Genomic DNA, 27,580 nt, shown 5'->3' with positions numbered 1-27,580 from the left:
TTTCTCTCCCGGGCTTGGTTTTCGAGTTATTCTCCATTAAAGGTTAAAATGGTCCACCCTGTATACATATATTTTATCTTTATATTTAATGACTTACTTTATATTTAAATTATATTGATGATTACAAAAGTATGCAGTTGTAAAAATGAACTATACTTATTGCTCTATCTCCACTAGCTATATTTAATAAAGCTAATAATGCATAATATTTACACACAATTACGGTCTATCATTTTGAAAGATCACTAAATACTGACAACGTCGACGTTTTATAGATATGTATAATATTTTACATTATAAAAAATATTAAATATGAGATTATATATACATATACATATAGATGTACATGTACATATATATTATAGTATATTATATACAATGATGATATATTATATGTATACACTACCTTTATTGAATTTGTAATATTTCGATATTCATAATTGATATCTATATCTTCAATATCACTTCTTAAACATCGTGATAAGAAACTCATCAAGTTATTGACTTTCCAATTGTGAAATATATTACAATGATTATTTATTAATTCACAGAAACACGGAAGTTTGAATATCATCTTTTGTATTTGCTGAAAAACGATAGACACATAAATAAGATTTCAATTATAGAAAAGAAAATGATAAGAACTTTGCTTATTGCTTATAAAATATTGACTCATTGACTAACGTATTTGTTGGGGTTACAAAGTATTACCTAACTTATCGGCACCCTACAATATCGATCAATAGATCCTCGGGTCAACTGGACTCGCCCCCTTCCGATGGGATTCAGTCTGAATTCGCTACCGTTCGACGCGCACGCGAAGTTGTGTGAATCCGCATATATCTTCGAAATCGTTAATAAACGAATTATTGTTGTGTAATAAATAAACGCCTGATTTATTTATTTACCTGCCCCAACAGGTTATGGGCCCAGGAAATTGAATAACGTGCGGTAAAATACGGATTGAAGTCGCGAGTGAAAAATTCGGTGGCAACGTGGCCGAAACGTGTAGCGAAGCGTGGAAATAAAAAGGTTAGAGAAACGGGAAAGCCGTTTAATCAGACTCAAGTGGTGCGAACAATTAATATCATCGACAGGCGTGTCGATATGACGTCGATAATGAAAATCGAGCCGCTAAACGCGGAAAATTATGACACGTGGAAACTCCAAATGGAGGCAATATTGGTGAAAAATGACACGTGGTCTTATGTAGACGGTACAAAAGTTAAACCAGAGACTGGAGACACTGAAATAGCGCTTTGGAAGAATAAAGATGCGAAAGCGAAAGCCGATATAATTTTATCAATTAGTACATCGGAGTTAAACATAATTCGCGGGTGTGAAACATCGAGAGAAGATTGGCTGAAAATCGAGTCGACGTTTCAGTCTAAAGGACCGGCGCGAAAAGCAACATTGTTAAAAACGGATTGAAGTCGCGAGTGAAAAGGTAATCCTGTCAAAATTAAAGGAAGGTGAAAACGTGCGACCTCATTTAACTGAATTTTTCGAGGCGGTCGCGAAATTAAAAGAGATTGGTTTAGAGATAAACGAAGAAGTGTTGACAATTTTATTGCTCTATAGCTTGCCTGATTCGTTCGAGAATTTCCGTTGTGCCATCGAGACGCGCGACGAGTTGCCAAAACCTGAAATATTGCGAGTAAAAATACTCGAAGAATTCCAGTCGCGAAAATCAACTGAGAGTGGTGCGGAAACGAGTGCTATGTATGTGAAAAACGCAAAGTTTCGACAAAACAGGCGTGTGTCAAACGAACATCGTGAGAAACCGAAAGATGAGAAAAGTGAGACTCAAGGGCAAACACCGAAGAGACCGCGATGTTATCGATGCGATAGAGTCGGTCATGTAGCTAGATATTGCAAAGCGAGATACCCGTCGAATTCGCAAATGAGTGCACGACAGGCGGAAGATGACGAAATGAACCGGAATTTTCGGATAACGCGAGCGGAAATTTGGTGATGCTAAACACGATCGAAACAGCAATGTATAGTCGCGAGAACGTGAATGGTGAGGTGTGGTGCTTGGATAGCGGGTGCACAGCTCATATGTGCACAGAAAAGGACAAATTTGAGAAAATCGAGAATGTAAACAAAACATTGAACTTGGCAAACAGTGAGTCGACAAGCATTACTGGCGCGGGTAACGTGAGATTGTCAGTGAGCAACGGCAAGAAAGACACAAAAATAAATTTCGAGAAAGTGTATTACGTTTCGGACTTACGCACGAATTTGATATCGGTGTCAAAAATCACCGATCGCGGGTACGAGGTACTGTTTCGAGAAAAAGACGCGATAGTGACAAGCAAAAATGAAGCGATTATTTTTCGAGCAGACAGAGTCGGGAGTCTCTATTATGCGCGAAAGGGAAACAGTGCGGTCGACGATGTAAACAAGGCAGCAATGCTATTGAGCCATAAGGAGAGCGAGACAGTCGAACGTGGAAAGAGAGACGATTCGGTGAGTGAAGCGAACAACGCGACAGTGCCAGCGAGAGGTGCGAAGAACAATATAAACGAGTGGCACTATAGACTTGGACATTTAAACGAGCGAGATTTACGGAGCATGGCGAAGAGCGGTGTAGTTCACGGGTTAAAGCTTGAAAACAAGCAGCAGATGTCAAAGTGCGAGGTGTGTACACTCGAGAAGCAAACTCGTCTCCCATTCCCAGAAAACAAAGGTAACCGAACAAAAAATCTATTGGAGATAGTACACACAGACGTCTGCGGCCCGATGAAAAACGCGTCATTCTCAGGTGCCAAATATTTTGTAACGTTCATCGACGATAAGTCACGTTGGTGCGAAATATTTTTCGTAAAAGATAAAAGCGACGTTCTCGGCGCGTTTAAAAAATACAAAGCCGCAGCTGAGACATTGACGGGTAGAAAGATCAAAGCACTGCAGTCTGATAATGGCAAAGAGTACTGCAATAAAGAATTTGATCAATTTTTAGAGCAAAACGGGATCGCAAGAAGACTCACGGCACCGCACACCCCTCAACAAAACGGTCTGGCAGAGAGGAAAAATAGAACACTGGTCGAAATGGCTAGATGTATGATGAGTCAAGCTAATGCTCCCTCGACGTTCTGGGCAGAGGCGATAAATACAGCGTGCTACGTGAGAAATCGGTGTGTAACAAAATCGTTAAATGGAGAAATCCCGTACAAACTTTGGAAAGGAAAGACCCCCACGGTGGTATATTTTCGAGTATTCGGTACAAAGGCATTCGTGTTGAATAAAAACAATCAAAAAGGAAAATTCGAGTCATGATCGGAAGAAGGTGTCTTCGTGGGATATTCGAACGAATCGAAAGCTTATCGCGTGTGGCTACCGAGATCGCGTAAAGTAGTCACGAGTCGAGACGTCTCATTCGTAGACGAATTGGCGTTCGAGCGCGAATATCAAGAATTCCTCGAAAACGAAAATAACGAAAAGCCGAGCGCGGATATCGAGTTAAATTCAAACGAAGCCGAACGGAAACAAGAGGCAAGCGGAGAACATAACGAAAATCCCCCGGTCGTGCCGCGAACGCGTAAACGCAAGGCAGTGTCGGTTGGAACTCCGGAACCTTCTAGAGCATCGAAACGCGGCAGAGGACGGCCAAGGTTACTCCGCTCTGGATCGGCTGGAAGACCAAGAAAAATATACCCTTCGGCGGCGAATGGCGAAGAAGAAGATAGTGAGCAGAGCGAAGACGACGAAGTATTCACGGAGTGCAACCTCACAACAGCGCACGATCCAATAACGTGGCAAGAAGCAAAACAAAGCGATGACGTCGAGGTTTGGCGAACAGTCTTAGAAGATGAATATCTTGCACAGATACGTAACAAAACATGGGAGATCGTATCAAGACCGAAAAATCGCAAGGTAATTAGCAATAGATTCGTCTTCTGTACTAAAGAAAATGGACTTGCCACGAAAAGGAAAGTACGTCTTGTTGCACGAGGGTGCTCGCAATGACCAGGAGAAGATTTCCACGAAACATATTCCCCAGTGGCGAGCTCCACCTCAATTCGACTTCTAGCGGCGCTGGCGGCAGAACGAGGTTTACAAATACATCAAATGGACGTAGTAACAGCCTATCTCAACGGCGAACTAGAAGAAGACGTGTATATGGAAGTACCCGAACAACTGCGAGAAATTCTAACGAAGATTACGTCAGGGAAGCGTGTCGGTTCAAGTGCTGAATTGATACGTAAAAACGACATAATAAAAATCTCTGAGCGCTGGTTGGCAGACCTGAACAAAAATCAAGACGGTGTATGCCTGCTGAAAAAGGCACTCTACGGACTGCGACAGTCAGGACTTCAATGGTACCGCAGGATTACTACGAAATTGAAACAACTCGGGATGCAACCAACAGGACAAGATCCATGCCTGTTTATATCGCGGCGGAAAAATCGGGTGATGATAATATCGATATACGTCGACGATATATTGATTGCAACGAATGACACGAACTGGCTGAAGAACACGAAACATTCGCTGGCGGAATCATTCGAAATGAAGGATCTGGGCCCTGTAAACTACTGCCTTGGAATCGAGTTCCAACAGGACGAAACCGACCACAGCGTTTGTCTAACTCAACGCCAATACACCGAAGCAATCCTGGGACGCTTTGGAATGCAAGATTGCAAACCAGCAAAAACTCCGATCGACACTAACGTACAACTGACTAAACCATCGCAAGCAAACGAAAGGATAATGAAACAATATCCATACCAGTGCCTTATCGGGACGCTGATGTATCTCGCGGTGACAACGAGACCTGATATAGCCTACGCGGTAAACTTCATGAGTCAATTCAACACCAATTACTCTGTGGAACATTGGGTGGCAGCCAAAAGAATTCTCAGATATCTGAGAGGTACCGCAGATCATGGACTTCAGTACCGCAAGACAGAAAGACAGCTGTATGGAGTAGTCGACGCAGATTGGGGAGCAAACACCGTTGATAGACGATCGTATTCCGGATATGCGTTCATCCTCGCAGGAGCAGCGGTGTGCTGGGACGCGCGAAAACAACGCACGGTCGCATTATCAAGCGTAGAAACCGAGTATATGGCCATGTCTGAGGTAACAAAAGAATCAATCTACCTCAAAAGCTTATTGTGCGACATATATATACCATGCGACCAGATCATGCTGTACAACGACAATCAAGGAGCACAACGATTGGTCCACCACGCCGGTGTGCATCACTCGCGGAAGAAGCACATCGACTTACGGCATCACTTCATCCGAGATCATTGCGCGTCGGGTTCAATCAAGTTGTAATATATGTCAACCAACGATATGCCGGCAGACATTTTGACAAAAGGGTTATCCGGACCCAAACATGTATTGTGCCAAAACGGACTTGGAATGATTGAATTACGCGAATGAGGATACTACTTTGTGGGGGAGTGTTGGGGTTACAAAGTATTACCTAACTTATCGGCACCCTACAATATCGATCAATAGATCCTCGGGTCAACTGGACTCGCCCCCTTCCGATGGGAGTCAGTCTGAATTCGCTACCGTTCGACGCGCACGCGAAATTGTGTGAATCCGCATATATCTTCGAAATCGTTAATAAACGAATTATTGTTGTGTAATAAATAAACGCCTGATTTATTTATTTACCTGCCCCAACAGTATTATTTACAAGAGTTATAATTGATCGTTATCTTCATCAATTATTTCTTATTAAAATTAGTAAAAAAACTATATATAAAAAATTGCTTACCGATATATCATATAATGGATCCATTGGATGCATAATGCAACAACTCCCGGATCGTAATCAAATACAGATTAAATATTTAATTACATAATGTCTAATATTTTACATTTTATTGGAGATATATTTGTTTATAATGTAAACAATCTGGGCACGCCAAGTTTTCATAACTTACTTCGATTTAAAGACTGTGCGATTTAAAACTTGCGTAGAACTTTTTTTAAAATTATATACATTATATAAAAAGTGTTTTAAGAATTAAAAGAATCCTAATTCTCATTAAATATTTTAAAAATCAATTTTCTCTGAATAAATATAAAATGCGTTTTAATTTCTTAGGGAGAATTTATGTATAATATTTCTACTGTATAAAATTGATATTTCACGGCAAATATTATATCAAATTTACAAATTGCTCTTAAGTACTTGGCTAATAGTAATTATTGATTTCATATTTAGTTTTGATATTTTATTTTTTAATATTTATTTATGAAAATTATTTGTTGAGGTTTTGTTTTTTAGGAAAATGATTTTTTGAGGGAAAATTACTGTAAAAAATTATTTTTAAGGAATTTTTTTATTAAAGATGCATACAAAGTAGAATATTTTTTATGTACTTGACGTATTTTTTTTACCTTTGTAAGGTTTTTTTTTAGAGGGATATAAATTTTATATATATATATATATATATATATATATATAATTATACATGTAGGGAATATTTCTACGTAACTATATTTGTGTCTACGCAGGCAAATGTAATAAATATCTATGTAACTATAATTATGGTTGCACAGTCAAATATGTAAATTTCTACAGTGTGTGTGTGTATACATATATATATATATATATATATATATATATATACATATATATACGTATATATATATACACATACACATATATATAATTATCATTATACATGTTCACGAGCGGAATCCGACAGTGCGACGATAGGAACGGAAGGTCTTTCAGTAAAAAAGTGCGCACCACGTTCACACTCAAAACAGACGTTTATTAAAGTCAAGAATAAAAACAAGTGTTCAGTGCAGTGATTGCGAGAATAAGACAGCGGAGTTTCACAGTGAGAGCGGTTTTCGCGAGCGAAATCGCGAGCGGTGTAGCGAAGGTTGCGATTGCGCAAGCGGTTTCCGTATTCGTACACTGAGAAAAATCGTTTGATTGTACCAACAAGACGTATATGATTGAAGGCATTTTGGTTAAATCAAACAAGAATTTCTAGTTATCATGATAAGACTTGATTTTTTATAACTAGAACGTTTAATAGATTTTACTATAAGGATCTGGTTAATATTTTCTGGTTAAATCTATAAAATATCTTGTTACATTAATTTCTTTGCTTGCCGCTAGGCTCTTAACTTAACTCGTATTCAATATTTGCCATGAAATGTATATAAAGAACTAGTATTAACATTAAATCCAAGGTATATTTTTTTTCTCTTACGAGCAGTAGTGCCAGAAAGAGGACGCTAGCTCTCTGATTGTGTGTGTTTGAGCTGCATCCTCTTCTTGCATTACTGTTTTATCAGTTTAATTTCTAACAAACTGAATTTAAAATAATTTATTCAATAATCTGGATTGAATTTATCCAATAATCTTGTTGGAATTCAGAATATTAAGGGGTTATGCCTAGTCAGAAATTTTCAAATTTTCGATTCTGGGATTTTCACATTTTCTTGAAGTAGATAATGTTAGAAATATATTCCCTGAAAGTTTCAAATTAATCCGCTGAAATTTGTTGGAGATATACGACGTGAAGTATACGTCGGCGCGGCTGCTGCGCTATAGGGACGAACATCGACGTTGACGTCGACCTGTGCAATCGAAAGTTCGCTTCTTTCGTAGTTTTTCGATTTCTAAATAAATTATGGATCGTAAGATTTCTATTTTTTCTATGTTACAATTTAAAATCACTATTGAATCACAATTAAAGAAATAAAACCAAACGAGAAATATATAAATTTTCAATATATTCTTACATCCGCGGCGGCGACTTCGAGATATCGGAGCGCGTTCAACATAATCGGGCACTCGCGTACCGCGTAAAATAACAAGACACAAGAAATTCAATCGGGTGGCGAATACATTCAGGGGGATGGGACGCGGGGACGCAACAATATAATAAATAATGAATGCGATAAATAATTTATATTAATGACTTACATCATATCTTATTGATCCATCCATTTCTAAGAGCTCCTTTTTTCTTTTGCTTTCTTCGCTTTTTCCTCGTGGCACTTTAATCCTCGTTGCACTTACACTCATTCACGAAAAGTTCTTCGTTGCACTTGCAATTGTGTTCAGAGAAAGAATTTGATAATATATGATACGTCTCACGTCACTACTTTACTGTTCAAGAGCCCCTGAGCGAATGATAGCAAGTCAGAAACATTACCGCGGTACTTTTTATATCGCCAAGGTTGACTATGTAAAGAAAGAATTTGATAATATGTGAAACGTCTCTCACGTCACTACTCAAGGTCACTGTGCGAATGATAATAAAGCTGTGTAACATATTAACAATAGCGCTATACTGTTTATCAGGGTCGAACACGGTGTTATTGATAATTCTCTCATTGCCGAAATATTTTCTGTAATATAAAATATTTGCGCGAGGAATATTAAATTATAGAAGTATTTTAATTTATTGATTAAGATTAATTGATTATTTATTAAACTATTTATCATGAAGTCTTTCGTTATGCTTGTTTGATTTCTTGCGTGGAAATCCTGGGTGGTTCCACGGGCGACGCAAGTCGAGGCATAAACCTCTAGATTTCTTTTCTGTTGTAGCGACAAGCTCCTTTGTATGAAATAAACTCTTTTCTTCTTAATAATTTCTATCTTTATTGTAAGAATTACTATGGTACTTGTTCTAACGAATGATTCGTGGCGGCGGTATGATTAGCAAGACCCTACACCGGCTCCGAGAAGCTTATATACCGCGAATCTCCCGAATCTCGAATGTTCCGAGAATTTACGAGATCTCACGATCATCTCGTTTCTGTAGCGGCCACGTTTCATAACAATCGACTCGAAGCCGGAGATAATACATGATAATAACTTTCAATAACATATAAGATAAAAGAATAGTAAATAGCTCGTTCTAGAGACGTATAATGAAATATGTGGAAATATATGAAATGAAGCAAATTGATACGAAATAATACGAAACACCGCCCGCCTTGGAAAACTGCGTCTTACAATATTAACATGTGATAATTAAATGAATATAAACAATATGACAAATAATATAAATAAATAATAAATAATAAAATGTATAAGTAATGACAATGATTATGTTACGTCCAGACCCTGGAGTGGATGGGCCGTATGGAAGAACGTAACTACTTACCCCGTGACACACTTTATTCGGGCGTGTGTATGGATCGAGTCGAACGAATGTGAAGGGCCTGACACAGGTCAGCGACCGAGGGTCTCTTTAACGCTGCGTTTTAAGCCTATTCGCTCGGTGGTCTCTTTTCGGTAAAGGAATTTAATCCTTGTTACGCGGGATGGGACCTAGTGCGATCTCAGGATTTAGGGAAGAGAACGGGTTAAATAATTAAATTATATATTAAATTAAAAATACAATATAATATTTAAAAAGATAAAGAAAGAATGAAAATACTTGTTAGCGCTTATAACTATGTGTGTGTGTGGGTATGTATGTATTCTCGCGGGTGTTACAATTGTTCGGAGGTCATCAGTCAGAATGTACAGAGAGGAATTTACGTTAGAAATTAGGTTCTGACTGGTTATTACAATATATATAATTAATTAAATATAAGAAATAAGACAAAAATAAAAAAATGAATGTGTAATAAAAGTATGAATAACGCTTACTCATTAAAGGAAGTATAGAATTTGTCGCTTGCGCATATGTGTTATAGTTAGAATTAAAATTTTCTACATTCGCTGAAACACAGGTCTAAATTAAAATACAACAACAAAATTAAGATAAGGGATTCGCAAAGTCTAAGTTTGAAAATTATTCATCTATTTCAACGGTTTCTCCCAAAGTAGTGATAACACAAAGGAAAATGATATAAAGAGAAGAGAAAAATATAATAATAATATAAAGATGGGAAATTAAAAGAAAATGAAAGGAAGAAAAATAAAAAAAATAATAGAAATGAAGAGTTAAATATATATAAAGAAGGGTTGAAACGAGATATAAAGATAGAAAACAATATAAATTCTCGCTAAATAAATCAGAAAGAGCTAATAAAGAGAATTAAGGAGTAATCGTGAACCACCTTGCGGAGATTCGAGGCGAACGGGGAATCATTCGCGAACCGCCTTTCGGAGATTCAAGGCGAATTAGGGATAACAAGGATTGAGACTGGGAGAGGAGTGAGACAAGGATTGATTGATTGATAGTAATTAGTAAAAATTTAATGGTTATTAAACCGTTTAGAATTATTTGTCAGACATAGATTTTAAATAGTGAGATAGTAAGGTATGGGAAAGGGAAAAAATAAAAAATAAAAATCACTCAATTTTACACACTACTCGTTGGCATCACAAAAATGAGTGCGTTGATAGAATTGCAATGGCTGAGGTCGGAGCTTTGTAACATGAAGAGCTGAGTAATGGAGATGTTCACCAGAAAATTCACACGATGCACAATTAAATGTTAACAAAATCATTTTCACGGTGATATAAAACAGATTAATAACTCAATTGCATAACGCAAAAGGATCCCCGAGGCTATATAGTTTGAAATAAATTAAGATTGAATGACTAAATCTTGACTGGAACTGTGAACTAAACTGTCAACTGCACTGCTCCTCGTCGGAAAGATTAGCGTACTGAACTGTCAACTGGTGCGTGCTGCGCCTTGCGCTTGAGTTTTTAAAGTTATTGCTTCTCCTCTTTTCTGAATAGTGGGAATCCCTTTTGGGCGAATGAGATAATTTCAATTACTCCCTTCTTAGGAGCAAGGAGGCTGATTTTGGAAGGTGAGGCGTTTTTAAGATTTGTAATAGGTTGGCCCTTTTGGTTCAAGATTTGGCTCTATCCAGCAGAGAATGAGAGCTTAGCGGACAGATTTATGACTCGCGAGAGTCTTCTCGCGTTTTGGCTAGCCCTTAAGGATGGCCAGGCGAATTGTTTAGTTTCTCTCCTTTTTTTTTGATAGCCTGCTTAGGATACTGCAGACCTTTTGTTTTAACAGAAGAGTTTCCGATTTCATAGCTCCACGTGTGTAGCACTATAAAAAAAAATTTATTGCGGCTCTGATTCCGATTTTTGTTTAGAATTTCTAAGTTCCAACGACTGGCCATCCTTAGCTCTAACTTTTCTTATTTATTTATTGCTTCGAGTCTCTTGGCCTCAGATATCCGCTGCAAGGATTAGATATACATATGTTTATCGTTGGCGCCATTCTTAAGAAGGATCGCTTTGTTTCTAGAGTTTCAATGGTTCTAATGGACGTTCCAACTGTAAACATATGCGACAGTTCGATCTTATTACAGCTCTTTATTTTAGTGGAATTTCTTATTTATAGCGACAGGCTGTTCGCGTAGTCTAGGCTTATTTATTATTTCTCATTTCCTTGGTTCAGATATTGCCAAGAATTACCCGCGCACATGGTTATCGAATAGTTTTTTATGGTTTCGAAGAAAGAAGAGAATCGCGACGTCCATCGGATGTAACAATTAATTCTTTTTAGTTTTTAAATGTGTATACGTATTTTTTGGGTGAGCTTATAAAAAATCTGACGGATATTTATGTCGAAGAAATAGACTTAGTCATCTTGAAGGAGATTTAGTGGATCCTCGATGATTTTTTCTTCAGGACTTCCTAGTGACTGATTTATTCATGGTCGAACTCGGTGCGATCATCGTCATATTTGTCTTCGAGTCTTTGACGACTTATGATCTAGAATACACATGTTGCAAATAGTTGATAAAGAGCCTGCATATAATGAATGGTTCTATCGGGGAATAATTTAATTCTATATTTTAAAGCAAAGTTTTTTGTGAATCATCGTGTATTTCTAATCTTTTGTATATATGTATATTTCTATTTGCATATGTTTTACTTTCGTTTCTAGTTCGACGAAATTAAAGAGACGAAAATACATTTATATGAATATTATTAGCTTATCAATCTTAATAGATTCTTGAAAATTGTCTCATAAATATGGATAATACAGCTGTTTGTCGATTAGACATAATTTCCGTATGTATTCTTGATCCAGACCTTGCAATGCTGGCGATTGGTTTTTTTACCGAACAATATATATATTGCATCTCATTTCTACGGTATTAGAAGGGAGGAACGATATATAAGACCTGAAGAGATAATTTACAATTTGTCTGATTGTCGCCTTCGCTTCCTGATATTTTTCAAAGCAAGAGAAAAGACGATGAAACTTCACTTCGTGATCTTGTTGCTGGTAGGCTTGTTCGTTCACGCTACACTAGGTAAGTTTGCGATAACTTGGTGATTAAAAAAATATATTGAAGAAGAGATGCAAATCCGGATGCCACGAAATTAAAAGTATATGGTATTATACGTGGTGGAGCAGCTTAAGATTTCGCGAACGATTTGGAGATACTGTCCTTTAAATAAATATTCCGAAAACGAATGTTATAAGGCTAATGGTGTTTCTAGCGTATGAGTGATTGGTGCGAATGATGATACGATTTTATTTACTTTAGGATTTTATTTACATAGGTGACTATCCGTTTTTTGGGAACGAGACTCTAAGTGTGGGTGAACACATTCGTCAATGCTCAACGGTCACTTGTCGTAATGATACTACAATAATAATGGTTCCGTGAGTCCAAGTTTCATTTCTCAAATTATTTCTTCTTCAAATATCTTCTCGTTACACCTGTAGAGATATGAGACTTGATATCCTGACGTGATATTCTGAAAAAAGAAAATCGTGTCGCTTTTAATTGATGCTTTCGATCGTTTAATTATCTATTCAAGCAAGTCGATTATTACATAACGAGTTTTTGTTAACCTGTTATCCCGACTTTGCAATTGATTGCAAATCGATTTTAACGAAATGCGCGACAATAATAATTGATACACGATTGATCATCTAATTTAATAGAATTTAAAAAAAGAAACAATCGAGTAGAGTCTACTTGAGATTGCGATACAGAGAAAGTACATGATTTATAAAACATGATTTATTTGCCAACAAATCAGAGTTTATACGCTTTATTTTAGTTATATTGCAACAAGACGATACTCTATGAAAAGAGAGATATCTTGTGTATTACTTAACATTTACAAACCTCATATCATTCTCTTCCATGTGGCAATAGATATAATAACACTAATGATATTTCTGTTTTTTTAATAATAAATAGTTTCCTGTCAAAATTAATTATCCTTTTTAATTTTACTTTATTTATTTTCTGATCCCGTTGAATTTCGACAATATTCAATTATAATTATGTTTCTCTCCAGATGTCCTTTATTCCAATGTGCAGGAGGAAAGCAAATCGGTTGGAAAGAATTGGATCTCAGCAAGCCTTACCCAGAGTGCTGCGCAGGTCCGATTTGTGCGGAGTAAAAGTCCAAATGGAACTCCTATATATAATATAATACATAAGAGCCTCTTTTATATCAAATATTTTCGCAGAATAAAAATATCGTTTTCGTCTGCACTTAAAAAGATCGCCTTTTTCCTTGCTTGCCTGTTATTTATCGAAACTGAAGAAAAATCGCGATAACTCGCACAATAACGCTAAAATCGAATTTATCTATTTGCATCCTGGAGCCTCTCATCGCTTATACTATTTTTAGTTCTCATCATCATCGTCATTTCAGTTGACGATTCTTTGCGATTTCTTCGCGCGACGATGAGTAACGCAAAAGGATCTTCCTCTTTTCATTTACTCGTAAATTCCGCAAATATAAATAAAAAACACTAGCTTTAATGCAAATAAACCATTGTCCGAATTCTCGTTTGCTCGTGAAATTTCGCGAAATTAATGAGAAGCTACAGCGTTTTTCAAAAATAAAATAAAAAGTTTTTAAAAAAATAAATTAAAATTCTAAAAATCTCAGAGATATTCATATTCATTTATATAGATAAATTCTCGTCTTTTTAATTCAAATCAATCGAAGAGTACATCGACTTTTACATTATTTACATTTCCTCTACTTGCATTTCATTCTCTCGAAGTTGACAGATAACAGTCAAGGAATAAAAATTTTACAGATCATGTTTTACGAAAAAGCTTACGTTAGATTTATTATATAATACATATATTTCTCTCGCGGGACTGATTGTACTTTTTCTCTGACAATTGTAATTTTCCTTGAATAAATTCTCGTTAAATGGAACAAAGTAAAACAATAGCACGATGATCATTGTAGTTCGCTAAATTTAAAATTTGTACATATCACGTGTTTAGAAAATAATAGTCCATGTGAGACGGAAAACCAATCGGATTTCGCTATATTAATGCAGAAAAATTCTTAGTTATGTAATCGTAATCGGATCGTTCGATGATTTGTTCGACGTAAATCTATTTTTGTATAATTTGTCAAGTTCTAATTACAAGAATGTATTGGATGATCTTTTTTTTTTCTTTCGAGAAATTCTAACAAATCGATCGTGTGAATTAAAGACGAGATACGGTGAGGGCAAACGTAGAGAAATTTTTTTCCGATTCTGCCCACATCTTCATTCATCCAATTTAATCCAGATTATCCGTCTTCGGAGATTCTCATTTTTCCCTAGCTACTTCGATTTTTTCTCTATCGCTTATTAATATGCAGATATTTTTAATGAAACGCACACCATTTCTAATGATTTTATTACACAAATACAAAGAACAAAAGTTCATGAAAAAAAATTTCTTCTTTCTTTTCTCTTTAGTGAAATTTTCTATGGACAAATTTCTATCTTTTTATTTTTTTAGTAGTAGAATTTTTTTAGTAGTAGTACCTTTTCTAATTTGAAATATAACTTTCTAAATAGGGGAGACCGGGGACAAAAGTAACAACGTCATGAAAGTAACAAGCCTCGTAATAAACTACACAATATGTTGAATAATTTGTACTATATAGTCAAACGCGTACGCCTCGATTCTCTTCCTTTTCAGCTAATTGTTGTAGAACGATCGCGCCGGTTGCACATGCAGTAGTGAAATTAATGTATTTGCATTATTCACCTAAATATTTCTTGTTTTAGTTTTTTTGTATCTATGCCTAATTAAAGTGTATATATTGACGTAATTATTTGCCGATGTGTTCTTCTAAAATATATTCATAAGTTTTTATAGTTGATTTGGTTGATGGCTAAGTCTTGCAACATATTTAGGTTATAATGCTTTTATTCTAAAAAATGTGTTTGAGGACAAAAGTAACACGACACTCTGTGGACGAAAGTAACACGTTTCAATGCTTAAAGTATAAGGGCTGGTCCCATAATAACTGTACCAAAGGCGATTCTTATTACGTATGCCATAATTTTGATTCGGAATAGATACCAATCTCTTTTCTATAAGTAGTTATCATACAATTTTTATATTATTATTTAGAATTAAACTATTATTTAGACTTAAAGAAGTACAAAACTGGTGTGATATTAAGTATAATTATTTTATGATATAACTTATAATTTATGATATAAATTATAATTATTTTGCTTAACGAAGATTATTTCTTTTAAGTTTTTCAAACATGATAAAAATAAATATTTATTTTATTTTTTACTTTAATGTAATATAATACAAAAAAAAAATTTATAATAAAAGTTATCTTGCTTAATAAAAGATTATAATAATAGTTGCCTTAAATTGAAAAAAGTAATATTTATTTTATTTTCCCGAAAATAAGAACTGGTACTTTTATCCCCAGATTATGTTACTTTCGTCCCAGGCCCCCAGGATAAAAGTAATATCTTGCAAGTAACAACGAACTTGCGAAAAGCTATAGTAGCTCTTTAAATATCTATCATTTGAGATTGAAACGTAGGTATAATAATAGAGCAATAAACGGAGTTTTTTAACATATAATCTTTTTTTTATATCTCTAACGATAATTAATTAGTGACCTATAATACAAAAAATGTTACTTTTATCCTCGGTCTCCCCTATATATTTATATATATGTATGTATATGTATATGTATGTATATATGTATATATAATTTGATTAATAAAAATTAGTTTTTATTTTGTCTATATTAGAAACGTGAAAAATATGTTTCCTTAACTATGGTTTTAACGTTTTTATAGAAACGTTTCTTATTAATGTTTTACGATTAAAAAACATTGGATACGTGTAAGAAACGTATATAAAACGAATATGTGCTACCTCGGGCATCATAGCATATCTTAAGTTATTTATTGACGACAGCCACGTGCCATAAAACGTTGTTTTACGTCATCTATTGACAATTGATAATTAAAGGTTAACTGTCCATTTGATATCAATGCTGTCTTGTTGCAATGCAGCGGAAATTAAATCAAATTTCAAATTTTGTCTCGAAAATATTATAGTTCTAAGAAGTGATGTAGAAGAGATGATATATTGAATCCAATAAATATTATTGTTATATGTATTATCTAACTGATATAAATAACTTATTGTTAGTTAATGAAGAAAAAATTATAGATGGATATGCATGTACTAATAATTGAATGTTTGTTTTCTTACGATACTTATTAGATATTTAACATGTGTATTTTTGTATTTTATATATTATATAAGATCTGCACACTTTTTAATCTAATATTAACTATTTTGTAAATTCATAAATGTTAACACACAATTGTAATTTTCTTTTCAAGCTTTTTTTATATTATGTTTTGGAGCTTTCTCCTATTTCAAACTGTACATATAAATCTTTGTACATATATATATCATTGCTGTGGAGGGAATAAATTTTTATAAATTTATAAAATATTTGAAAATACGTCTATTATTATGCATGAATATAAAAAGAGACCATTATATAAATACTTGTTTAATTTATTCTTAGTTATTCTTAATATACAGAATTATTCTTAATTATTCTTAGCAGAATGTTTCTTTAATAATATAAAAATATTTTTGAAAATAAAAATGTTGTATATCATTTAATATATGAATGGACTGAATAAGTCACAAAAGGAGACCGGAGCATTACAAAATTATTTTCAATTATATTTCACGTAATTAAAGTGTTTATCACTTTTTGGGAAAAAGTAATTGATTTATAGCGGGACAAAGAGAGAATTTGATTGAGTACACTAATGCACACTGGTGCATATAAAAATTGTCGTATATAAAATTACAATAGTATAATTAAAATGATAAAGTAATATTAAGTAATAATATTATAAGTTTTTTATATTATATTATATTATATATTATATTAAGTATATTATGTTAAGTTAATATTAAGTAAAGTTATATTATATACGTTATTATATTATAAGGTTATTCGATGCAAATAACGATAATAATAACTCGTACAATTATTTTATTTATTAATTAGTAATTTATGTGCTATTGGAAATTTGTATTTATTTATACTAGAACTACTAGATTTATTCTAAAAACGCTACGTATTGATTCAAACTGCATTATATGAATGTCACAGAAAACGTATAAATCACTTTTTTAAATCCATTATTACTTTTCTTATATCAGAATATCTTCTTATATAGTAAACGTGCCTCTTATGCCAAAGAGAAGATACTCAGAAATAAATTAATATAAAAAGTTTAATAAAATTCATTAAACAATTATATATACATATAATTATTTTTATTTATATATAGAACTATTTTTGTTTTATACATATATAACTTTTTCGTCAAACAGTTTTTAAAGATTTTAATTCTTTTTGAAATAACGCGAGTATCTCCGTGGAGAAAAATAAATTACAAACGGAATGCAGCTAATAAAACGTCATGGCAACATATGATCAGATTGATCATTCGAAGTCAGTTAGTATTGTGATCGCTAGCCAAACACACTACCGCGTTACTTATCGTTTGATTCAAACTGCATCATATGAATATCACAAAAAATTGTGTACAAATAGTGGATTTTGAAAAGCATACGTAGTAACACAATCGTACGAACGAATTGTCATAATTACATATTTAATAAAACCAAAGATATGATAAATATTTAAGTGAATTCGATTACACGCTGCATGTGCTTGAATATGGCTGAAAATGTTACAAGATCTATAATTCTATAACTTCTTTGATAATTTGTAATTTGATTGTGGTTATCTTTTTATTAACGTTTTTCTATTATAATATTAATGAAAAAGGAAAGCTGATAATAATTATATTCCTCTGTTTGCTATACAATCAAATGATCATTTTGTATCATTTTGCATTGTCATTTGTTCTCCTAAAAAAAATAGAAATTATTTATTTACTAAGAATTCTCTAATTTAATCTTAAGATATATATTGTGATCGCGACCATAAAGAGAAATCTAAAAGCATAATATTAGAAGATAATAACTTGCGATTTTTTAAAACTGAGTTTTAAGGAATTTATCGAAAATATATGTATATATATGAATTAATATCAATTCGATTAACTCATCAGAATTAGTAGAGTGAGAAAAAACCTAATTGAGGATTCAACGGAAACCGATTGAGTGCAAACGTTTACGAAAAATGCAAATTATGTTTGGAACAATTTTATGTGTTTTATTGAACGGTTTAGTACTGACACACACAAAGGTAACTATCACTTTTATACCGAAGGATTATACCCCTAAGTACAAACGTTATTAAACCTTTAGTAATATCAGCAAATTTTTGAAAAGAAATATATGTTACGGTAAAATTGAGAAGAGTTAACTAACCTATCGTGAGAAAGAATCAAATCGTTAGACAAAATTGTTTTAATAATTACAAAGGCTACACTTTCGCTTGTACTACTTGCTAAAACTCTGTTATGAATCCTCATTGAATCTCTTTAACCTATTGATTGATTTTATTTTTGACATGAGTTATTTTTGATATACAAGATGTCTTTAAAAAAATAAATAAATAATAGATTTACGATATGAATAAAACTACATCACATTCAATTTATATCATTTAGGAATGGTATATATCAAACCGGTATTATTAAGCAAACAAGAAACGAATGGCAATTTTTCGTTTAATTTTATAATTTATATAATTTATCATTAAAAGCACCAGAAACAACTGCTTCAACGATACTCACTTAATTCTTTTCGTATGTTATACTTTATGAAGGATATTTCAATGTCCGAGAAAAGTGATCATCATGTACTAAATTTCAAATCTAATCGGAGTCATTCTGATAGTACTGCGAGAAATGAGCGAGAAGTCGATGAAGTTCCACTTGCAAACATTTCTATCATCTCAGAATCTATCGGTAAGTTGCAAAAAAATGCATAAAACATTAATAACAAAATCTATGATGAAAAACTGTAAATGTAATTTAAATTCAAGAGAGAGTGGAAATCAAATCTAAAAATATCTTCCAGTAGTGAGAAGAATATAAATTCTATTCCGTCCAACAAGGAAATAGAAAAGCATAATATAAACATAACATTGTACATAAAAATTGTCATAATTTAAGGTAAAGTCAATTTAATTAATTTGCTACTCTGTTTTAAAGCAGTCGCAAATATTATACTTCTAATTTCTTAAGCTGTAGGAACTTTTCGAAAAGTACTTTATTAAAAGTTATTTATTCGTTTTTGCCATGAATTAACGATTACTTTTCTAAATCTTAAATGACGCAAAAAATTCTTATATTATGTTTTTAAAGGTCAATACTGTGCTAATTTCCATATTTTGTAGTTTACATTTATTTTTTCTCTTTCCTTTATTTTCACATTAAATTGGTCTTTCTGATTTACTGAGATAATCCACTTAATCTTATATATAATTATGTTAATATGTACGATCTTGAAATCTCTAGAAAGCAGTTTGAGCAAGCCAACATCTCTCAGAGCATTTGTACAATTCGACAGTCAATTCACAGAAAAAGTAAACGACATTTTTGTGACATTGAGGTAAGGAATCTAAATTCTCAGTTTGTATTCTTTCTTTCATTTTTCTCCCTTTTTCTTAAATTCAACGACATGAATATATCAAAATGTTAATTCCGTAATAATTTTGTTAAATATAAAATGACTAAAATTTTACAGATGGAACCAACCTGAATTTACCGATGAAATAATACAAGGATACCAAGTGCAGTGTTCTTTCTTCAAGGACTTTAAAGAAACCTGCGACGATAAAAATATCACAAATACAAAATTGGAGCACACGGTGCACAATCTAACATCTAACATGACATATTATTTTCGAGTACGTGCGCATACTAAAATTGTTGCTGGTCCTTACACGGATTTAATCAATGTGTCGACTACACATGAAAATACAATACCTAAATTATTACTCACAACGGATATAGGTATGGAAATAATGGACGTGGATTTAAACATTACTAATTTCTTAATGATAGGGTATGTATAGTGATAAAAAAAATAGTTATAATTATCATAAATTATTTTTAACACTAACTATAAAGTTAAAATTATTATTATGCACAAGTTTATTATTATCAACATTAAAGTAGTAATAACTATAAAATTAGAAATCTCAACTATAATTTTTTACTATACATTTATAGTTCCTTTTTTTCAGATATGTATCAAATGTCGTTTATTCGATACAAGACAATAGAATTTATTGGATAAACCAATATGACCTAATGACATTCAAGATTAAAGAAAATAATATCACAAAAATGACTAGCTTTGATCATGATCTAAATAATCTCTGCATTGACTGGGTAACAAGAAATCTATATTTCACCTATCAAGAGTCCGGCTTCCATTGTATTGTAAAGTTCGACTTAATAATGTGGGAAAATGGCATAATTAAATTTGATGAGATTGTCAAATCAGAAATTGTTATTGACAATTTAAATGTATCACCGTCTATGGGGTACGTTTACTACCGTTCTCCTGAAAAAATAATTTTCCATTAAAGATTTATGCAAATTTGTAATTTTTCTATAATTTTACGTGGTTTTATAATTAAGATCATAAGTAAAAAAAAATAAATTATTATATAATTATAAGAATTTCGAATTTTTACTACATACAAGTTTCTGTTTTTGTTAAAATAATGTTTTATAATGAGTAAAATAATTATATATTTTTTAGAATTTTATATTCCCTATCATACATTTGGAAGAATAGAGAATATGATATAATGAAATATCATCTCGATGGAAAAAACGAGCAAATTGTTCAGATAAATTCAACCCTTTGCCTATCTCGTATGTTTTATTATAGTCATATAATAATTGACAACATGAATAATGAGGAGCCGTTAATTTACTGGTTAAATAGTGATTACATATTTGTGACAGACATTAACATTTCTAAGTGCAATACGATTTTACACAAGAAAAACGTAGGTGGCTATTTCCAAACTATGACGATTGACAAAACAAATATTTACATTTTAGCAAGACATTTTTGGGAATATACTGTCTACGTTTTGAAAAAGAAATATGCAAGTTTCAAGAGCGTCTCAAATGCATACAAATATATTGAAAAGATAATAATAAGATCAGATAAGAGGATGTTTAAAAGAATTTATGCTTTTGATAAATCTTTACAACCATATCCTCCAATGAGATGTCTGACACCTGACGAAAAAGTTAATAATTTAGAGAATGTGAATACAACGGCAAACAGCATCGTTGTGAATCTTCCGGAGCCGGTTGTAAAGAGTGGATGCACAAAATATAATTTACCAATTACTGTATATAATATCTCTGTAAGCCATTGTTCAGACAACAACCTCAACAAGTCTGAGAAATTCAATGTGCAGACGTACGAGCGATATTACGAGATTCAGAACTTAACACCATTTACAGAGTACAAGTTGAAGTTTACTTTAAGCAATTTTTACTTTGATCAATTATCAATAAATCCATTGGATTCGAATGTGATACCAGTAAAAACTATTTCGGGCAAGCTTAATGCACCAGAAAACATAAGTGTTCTAGGTTTGACGCCTACTATAGCAGTAGTTCATTGGATGCCACCCAAGAAATTGAACTGCGTGGCCGTGACCTACGAAGTGCATTGGAAGTCAGTTACATTAGTGAACGGCACGCAACAAGAAGGCAAACAATTGATCAATGTGCTGAAACGTATAGCAGACGGCAGATTTTTCACAAAGATGAACTTGTCGCTACCAGTACAAGATTACTTGATATACGTGCGAGTGTATCCAAGTAATTTCAGCGATTTGTACAACGAGAGTTTAAGCAAGATCGCTCACATATACTCAGAACCAAACAATATTACTTTGGGCGGGGTCAACATAAATAGCATGAATATTTCATGGATCTCAAACATTAATATGACGATCTTTTTTACAATAGAGTACAAAGATATTGCAGCAGAAAAGTGGCAAACAATGAATTATTTTAAAATGAATTATAATAATGAAGTAATATACCGTGTCGAAAATTTACAATCGGGAACTTCATACAACTTTCGCTTGATATTGAGATATCCCGAATATGAGGAATATTTTATATGGCCGGCTGATGAAAGATTTATTTTTTCAACACTTGGCAAACGTGGTAAGCAAATGAAAATACCCATACAGCACAATAAAGTTGCGGATATATTGCAGAATAATTTTATTGAAACATTGCAATTTTGCAAATCGATTGCGAAACTCTGCTGAGTTATTGTTATAAGATTGTGATGAAGTTAAGCTGTCCGCTTTTCGCAATGAAATATTGTAGCAATATTACAGTGTAATATATTGGAAAGAGTGCAATGTTATTGCAACCATATTTTTGTTTTTGATGGATGAATATCTTAGAAACATTTGATTAAATTAAAAAGCTTGATATAAATAGAAGTTTGCAATATCTATGATAATCATATCTAAGATAATATATTGCGAAATTATATTTAAACATAATCATATAACATAAAATGTTATATTTTTATACAAAATTACTTTAAACTCTTACTAACGAATCACTTTTTTTATTTTAAATGTTTTTTATACTCTTAAAATGGGGTATATATATATATATATATATATATATATATATATATATATATATATAAAGATTATAGTTATAGAATTAATTAAACATTACTAATTATATTTTTATTTAAAAATTTTAAAGATCCGTTATAATTATATATATTTGCATGTGAAAAGTACATAAAAATGCATAGAAAAATATAATGATAGATATAATAATAGTATCTATTCCTAATATAATAAAAAGATATATTATCTTTGAAGATTAATATCGTATTCGTACATGAAGTAAAAATATATCGTAAAATATATTGTAACATTGATATAAAATGTTATCTATATTTTAATAAAAAAAATAGCAATGCTTATCTTTATTTTAGAATTATATTTACTCGACTGATATTATTACTATGCCATTATTTCATTTGACTTCTGCAAAAAAGTAAAATTCATCGGATATATACAAATATAAAAAATATATTATTACATTATTTTTATAGATAAATTAAAGAATGTTATAATTTTAAAATGTTTCTAAAATATAAATATCATATTGCTAATGTCTAATTCATATTTTGTTAATTTATATTTCTACAATGTTTCCGTAATGTTGCATTGCAATTTGTGATATTGCAATATTGTTGCAAAGTAGTTGTAACATTCTGTGCTGCATAGATATTATATTATTATTCGCTATTTTTTTTAGATATAAATAGGCCTAAAATTTAAAAAAATTAAGTTTTGTAATAAAGTTATAAGTAAAAATAAATTTGTAAAAACATACACACACGAAGATATTAAAATTATATTTTTGCGTAATATAGGTGTTATTTAGAATATTCCTGAAATTACAGATACAAATTATTATCTACCATTGATGTTAAGTTTTATCGTTATAGTTACTATAATCTGCGTCTGCTACTTTTATTACTGTAAGTATTTGATTTAGGTATCGACTTGAATTGTAGATTATACATATATATCTGATATAATATCTAGAGATTTACTGAAAATAGTAATTTACTTATATAAAACTAAACGAATAAATTTACTAAAAAGCAATAGATTTTATAATACATATTATTACATAATTAACTCGAAATTGTATAACAGTGCATCGCAGAGGTAATAATGAACAACTTTTGTCTTCAACAATGACCGATGTAGAATTGGCGATTCTACATGAAGTACCTTACCGAAACATACAATTCAATAGGATTTACAATCCTATGTTACATTGTAATCCGGATGAATGTGCGATAACTAAAATCGCACGTAAACAAATTACAATTACAAAACGTCTTGGAAGCGGCGCATTCGGAATGGTAAAAATTAATTTTTTCAAGCAATGTTTCAAATTAATTTCTGGATCAACAAAACAGATATGTATTTTCTAATAAAGATATAAATTACATGAATTTTTATAATAGATTATAGGTAATATAAAATTTAGATGAGACAACAAGCATGCACTTTATTATATATTTTTCGTTGAATTATTTAATATAAAGTAAAGTATAATATTACTTGACATTAAACTATACATTTTCTAATGAAGTGCGCATGTAAATTTGTGTGAAATATTTCGCAGGTGTTTCAAGGAAAGGTGAAGAACTTAGAAAAATCGGGCACAGAAATATCCGTTGCAATAAAATCGCTTCGAAAAGATGCTTCTTCCCATGAGAAAAGGAAATTGTTAGAGGAAGCCAAGCTTATGAATCATTTTCGACACAAACATATATTAAGATTGTTGGCTGTTTGTTTAGATGGGGATTTTCCGTTACTAGTGTTGGAATTGATGGAAACTGGTGATCTGTTAAAATATTTGAGAGAATGTCGAAATTTGCAAGCGTCAGATTCGCTTGCTCTGCGTTTGCAAGATTTGCTCGCCATGTGCGAAGATGTTGCGCGAGGTTGTTGCTACTTGGAAGAGTTGCGTTTCGTACATAGAGATCTAGCGTGTCGCAATTGTTTAGTATCTTCGAGAAATCGCGAGAATCGTGTCATCAAAATTGGAGATTTTGGACTATCTAGAGATATCTACAAAAATGATTATTATCGCGTGGTAAATATAATTATGAAAAAAATTTAATGACTAAAAAATGAATTCTTTCGAAAATACTTTCCATTTGTTTATCATAATAGTATCCTGCATTGTTTCTTTAAGTAATATATTAGGTGTATAACTAAGTTCCCACCGTTTTTTTACTTGAAAAATACACTTATTTCAATAAGAAAATGAACTAATATATTAATCAAAACATAATCCTTTGTTTTCTATGACTTTTCCCATCTTTTTTGCAAAAGTTGGATTCCGCGACGACTTGTTTTTTTAAGCAATCCATTGATCGTTTGATGATGCATTTTTGGACTTTTTCGTAATTAGAGAAGTGTGTATCGGCGAGCACGTGTTGCATTGATAGGAAAAGGTGATAATCCGATGGGGCTAAGTCTGGAGAATAGGCGGTTGCGGGAGAACTTCGCATTCGAGCTCCAATAGTGTTTCTTTTACGATTCTTGCAACATGAAGTCGCGCGTTGTGTAAAGAATCACTTTACGTCAATTACTGGCCTCTTTCGCATCAATTCATCATTCAATCAGTATAATTGTTGTTGGTAGCGGTCAGCCGTGACTGTTTCAGAAATCAATCGATGAGCTTCAGCTGCAATTTTATTTAAATCAAAGCAGTGAAGAAGTATATGTCGAAAAACCAACTCATCACGTTTCATTTTAAATCGATTCAAAAAATATCTCTTTCACAAAAAATGAATCTTTGCGCACTCAATTTTATTGACAAATGACTAACTTCACTACATTTGCAGCTGGAGCCATTTAATTATGAGCGGCGGGAACTTAGTTATACACCTAATAGAATATAAATAGTTTTTATATAGCAAGAAATAAATGAACGTTTTTTATTTTGCACATATTCTAAAAATGAACAACTTGAATCAAAGAATTAAATTTTTGTTTAAATCATGTTTTAGAAAGGAGAAGCTTTGCTTCCTATTCGCTGGATGGCACCCGAATCTTTGATGATTAGAAAATTTACTTCTCAAAGCGATGTTTGGTCATTTGGGATATTAATGTGGGAAATTACATCGTTGGGTGAGCAACCTTATTTTGACAAGACTGATAAAGAAGTGATAAATTATGTACGTGCTGGAGGCAGATTGCCGATGACTCTTAACTGTCCGCCACCATTGTACCAGTTGATGCTACGTTGCTGGAGTGCAGCGGATGCTAGACCAAATTTCGAATTTTGTCTGAAAAATATTATAGCATTAAGAGAGAACATGGAAGATGCCTTATTGAGTCCAGTCGACTAGTACTATTTAGCCGATATAATTACATTAATGTTTATCTTATTTTCCAAACGATTCAATAAATCTTAATATAGAAAAAATATTTCTAGAATATTTCTAAATTGATTCTGTTATTTTCAGGTTTAATCTTAATATTAGATTTATCAATGAAGATAAAAGAAATTTTTTAATCTTACCTTCCATAAAATTTTGATTATTAAAAAATATCACATCCGTTTTCATAATTGTAAACAATGTAATATAATGATATATCTAATTTATATTTTTAAGTAATCGAAGCGGAATCTAATAATTGCGATTATATATATATGTATAAACAATATTTTTTTCAACATGGAAATATAATTAATTTTCGACATTATATATAACCGATAATTACAAATGATTTTAAAATTTATGAGTGAAAGAGGAAACGCGAATAATATCCTAATTAGTTGCGAATATATAAATATAATAATATAATTATTTTTGAATTTATAACAGTTATCATGTATGAATTTCTACATCATTCGGGATAAGTATATACATATATTTTATCTTTATATTTAATGACTTACTTTATATTTAAATTATATTGATGATTACAAAAGTATGCAGTTGTAAAAATGAACTATACTTATTGCTCTATCTCCACTAGCTATATTTAATAAAGCTAATAATGCATAATATTTACACACAATTACGGTCTATCATTTTGAAAGATCACTAAATACTGACAACGTTTTATAGATATGTATAATATTTTACATTATAAAAAATATTAAATATGAGATTATATATACATATACATATACATATAGATGTACATGTACATATATATTATTGTATATTATACACAATGATGATATATTATATACACTACCTTTATTGAATTTGTAATATTTCGATATTCTTAATCGATATCTATATCTTCAATATCACTTCTTAAACATCGTGATAAGAAACTCATCAAGTTATTGACTTTCCAATTGTGAAGTATATTACAATGATTATTTATCAATTCACTGAAACGCGGAAGTTTGAATATCATCTTTTGTATTTGCTGAAAAACGATAGACACATAAATAAGATTTCAATTATAGAAAAGAAAATGAAAAGAACTTTACTTATTGCTTATAAAATATTGACTCATTGACTAACGTATTATTTACAAGAGTTATAATTGATCGTTATCTTCATCAATTATTTCTTATTAAAATTAGTAAAAATAACTATATATAAAAAAATTGCTTACCGATATATCATATAATGGATCCATTGGATACATATTGCAACATCTCCCATTGAACATGTGCAATCGTAGAATTAATCGTAATATAAGAGATTTTATATAATTTATCAAGTTTGATTCATGAGGTTACAGGAATATATCAGATGATCTTTCTCTCTCCTGAAATTTTAATAAATTAATAATAAATTAATTAATAAATTAATCTCTTTAATGAAACACATGCCATTTTAATGATTTTATTATACAAATACCACAAAA

General features: G+C 31.9%; 2 protein-coding genes across 2 annotated transcripts in view; both read left to right on the top strand.

Moving 5' to 3' along the window:
* Positions 1-26,266, top strand: part of LOC145965828 (proto-oncogene tyrosine-protein kinase ROS-like) — an 81,111-nt gene extending 54,845 nt beyond the window's left edge. Inside the window, exons 3-11 of the mRNA XM_083089551.1 lie at positions 19,650-19,743; positions 19,879-20,199; positions 20,381-20,683; positions 20,905-22,340; positions 22,482-22,483; positions 23,601-23,697; positions 23,879-24,090; positions 24,357-24,830; positions 25,753-26,266. Of these exons, the coding sequence (XP_082945677.1) occupies positions 19,650-19,743; positions 19,879-20,199; positions 20,381-20,683; positions 20,905-22,340; positions 22,482-22,483; positions 23,601-23,697; positions 23,879-24,090; positions 24,357-24,830; positions 25,753-26,094 (3,281 nt within the window). The 3' untranslated portion in view covers positions 26,095-26,266. The remainder of the gene's footprint in view (positions 1-19,649; positions 19,744-19,878; positions 20,200-20,380; positions 20,684-20,904; positions 22,341-22,481; positions 22,484-23,600; positions 23,698-23,878; positions 24,091-24,356; positions 24,831-25,752) is intronic.
* Positions 11,757-13,392, top strand: LOC145965830 (uncharacterized). Its single transcript, XM_083089553.1, has 3 exons — positions 11,757-12,189; positions 12,443-12,545; positions 13,193-13,392. The coding sequence occupies exons 1-3, from the start codon at positions 12,132-12,134 to the stop codon at positions 13,296-13,298; spliced, it is 267 nt and encodes an 88-aa protein (XP_082945679.1). The 5' UTR covers positions 11,757-12,131; the 3' UTR covers positions 13,299-13,392.
* Positions 26,267-27,580: the final 1,314 nt, after the last annotated feature.

This window comes from Camponotus vicinus, unplaced genomic scaffold (genome assembly GCF_025532165.1).
Source record: "Camponotus vicinus isolate PSW18456_S1 unplaced genomic scaffold, iyCamVici1.0 SCAF_14, whole genome shotgun sequence".
NCBI classification, from domain to species: domain Eukaryota; kingdom Metazoa; phylum Arthropoda; class Insecta; order Hymenoptera; family Formicidae; genus Camponotus; species Camponotus vicinus.
The sequence above is the reverse complement of the archived record's forward strand: the minus strand, read 5'-3'. Positions and strand labels throughout refer to the sequence as shown.

Bases quoted from the DNA above. Each gene is read 5' to 3' on its own strand.
- LOC145965830 (XM_083089553.1), top strand. From the start codon at position 12,132: ATGAAACTTCACTTCGTGATCTTGTTGCTGGTAGGCTTGTTCGTTCAC. The intron at 12,190-12,442 runs GTAAGTTTGCGA...TTATTTACATAG, and splicing joins GTTCGTTCACGCTACACTAG to GTGACTATCCGTTTTTTGGG. The intron at 12,546-13,192 runs GTGAGTCCAAGT...GTTTCTCTCCAG, and splicing joins ACTACAATAATAATGGTTCC to ATGTCCTTTATTCCAATGTG.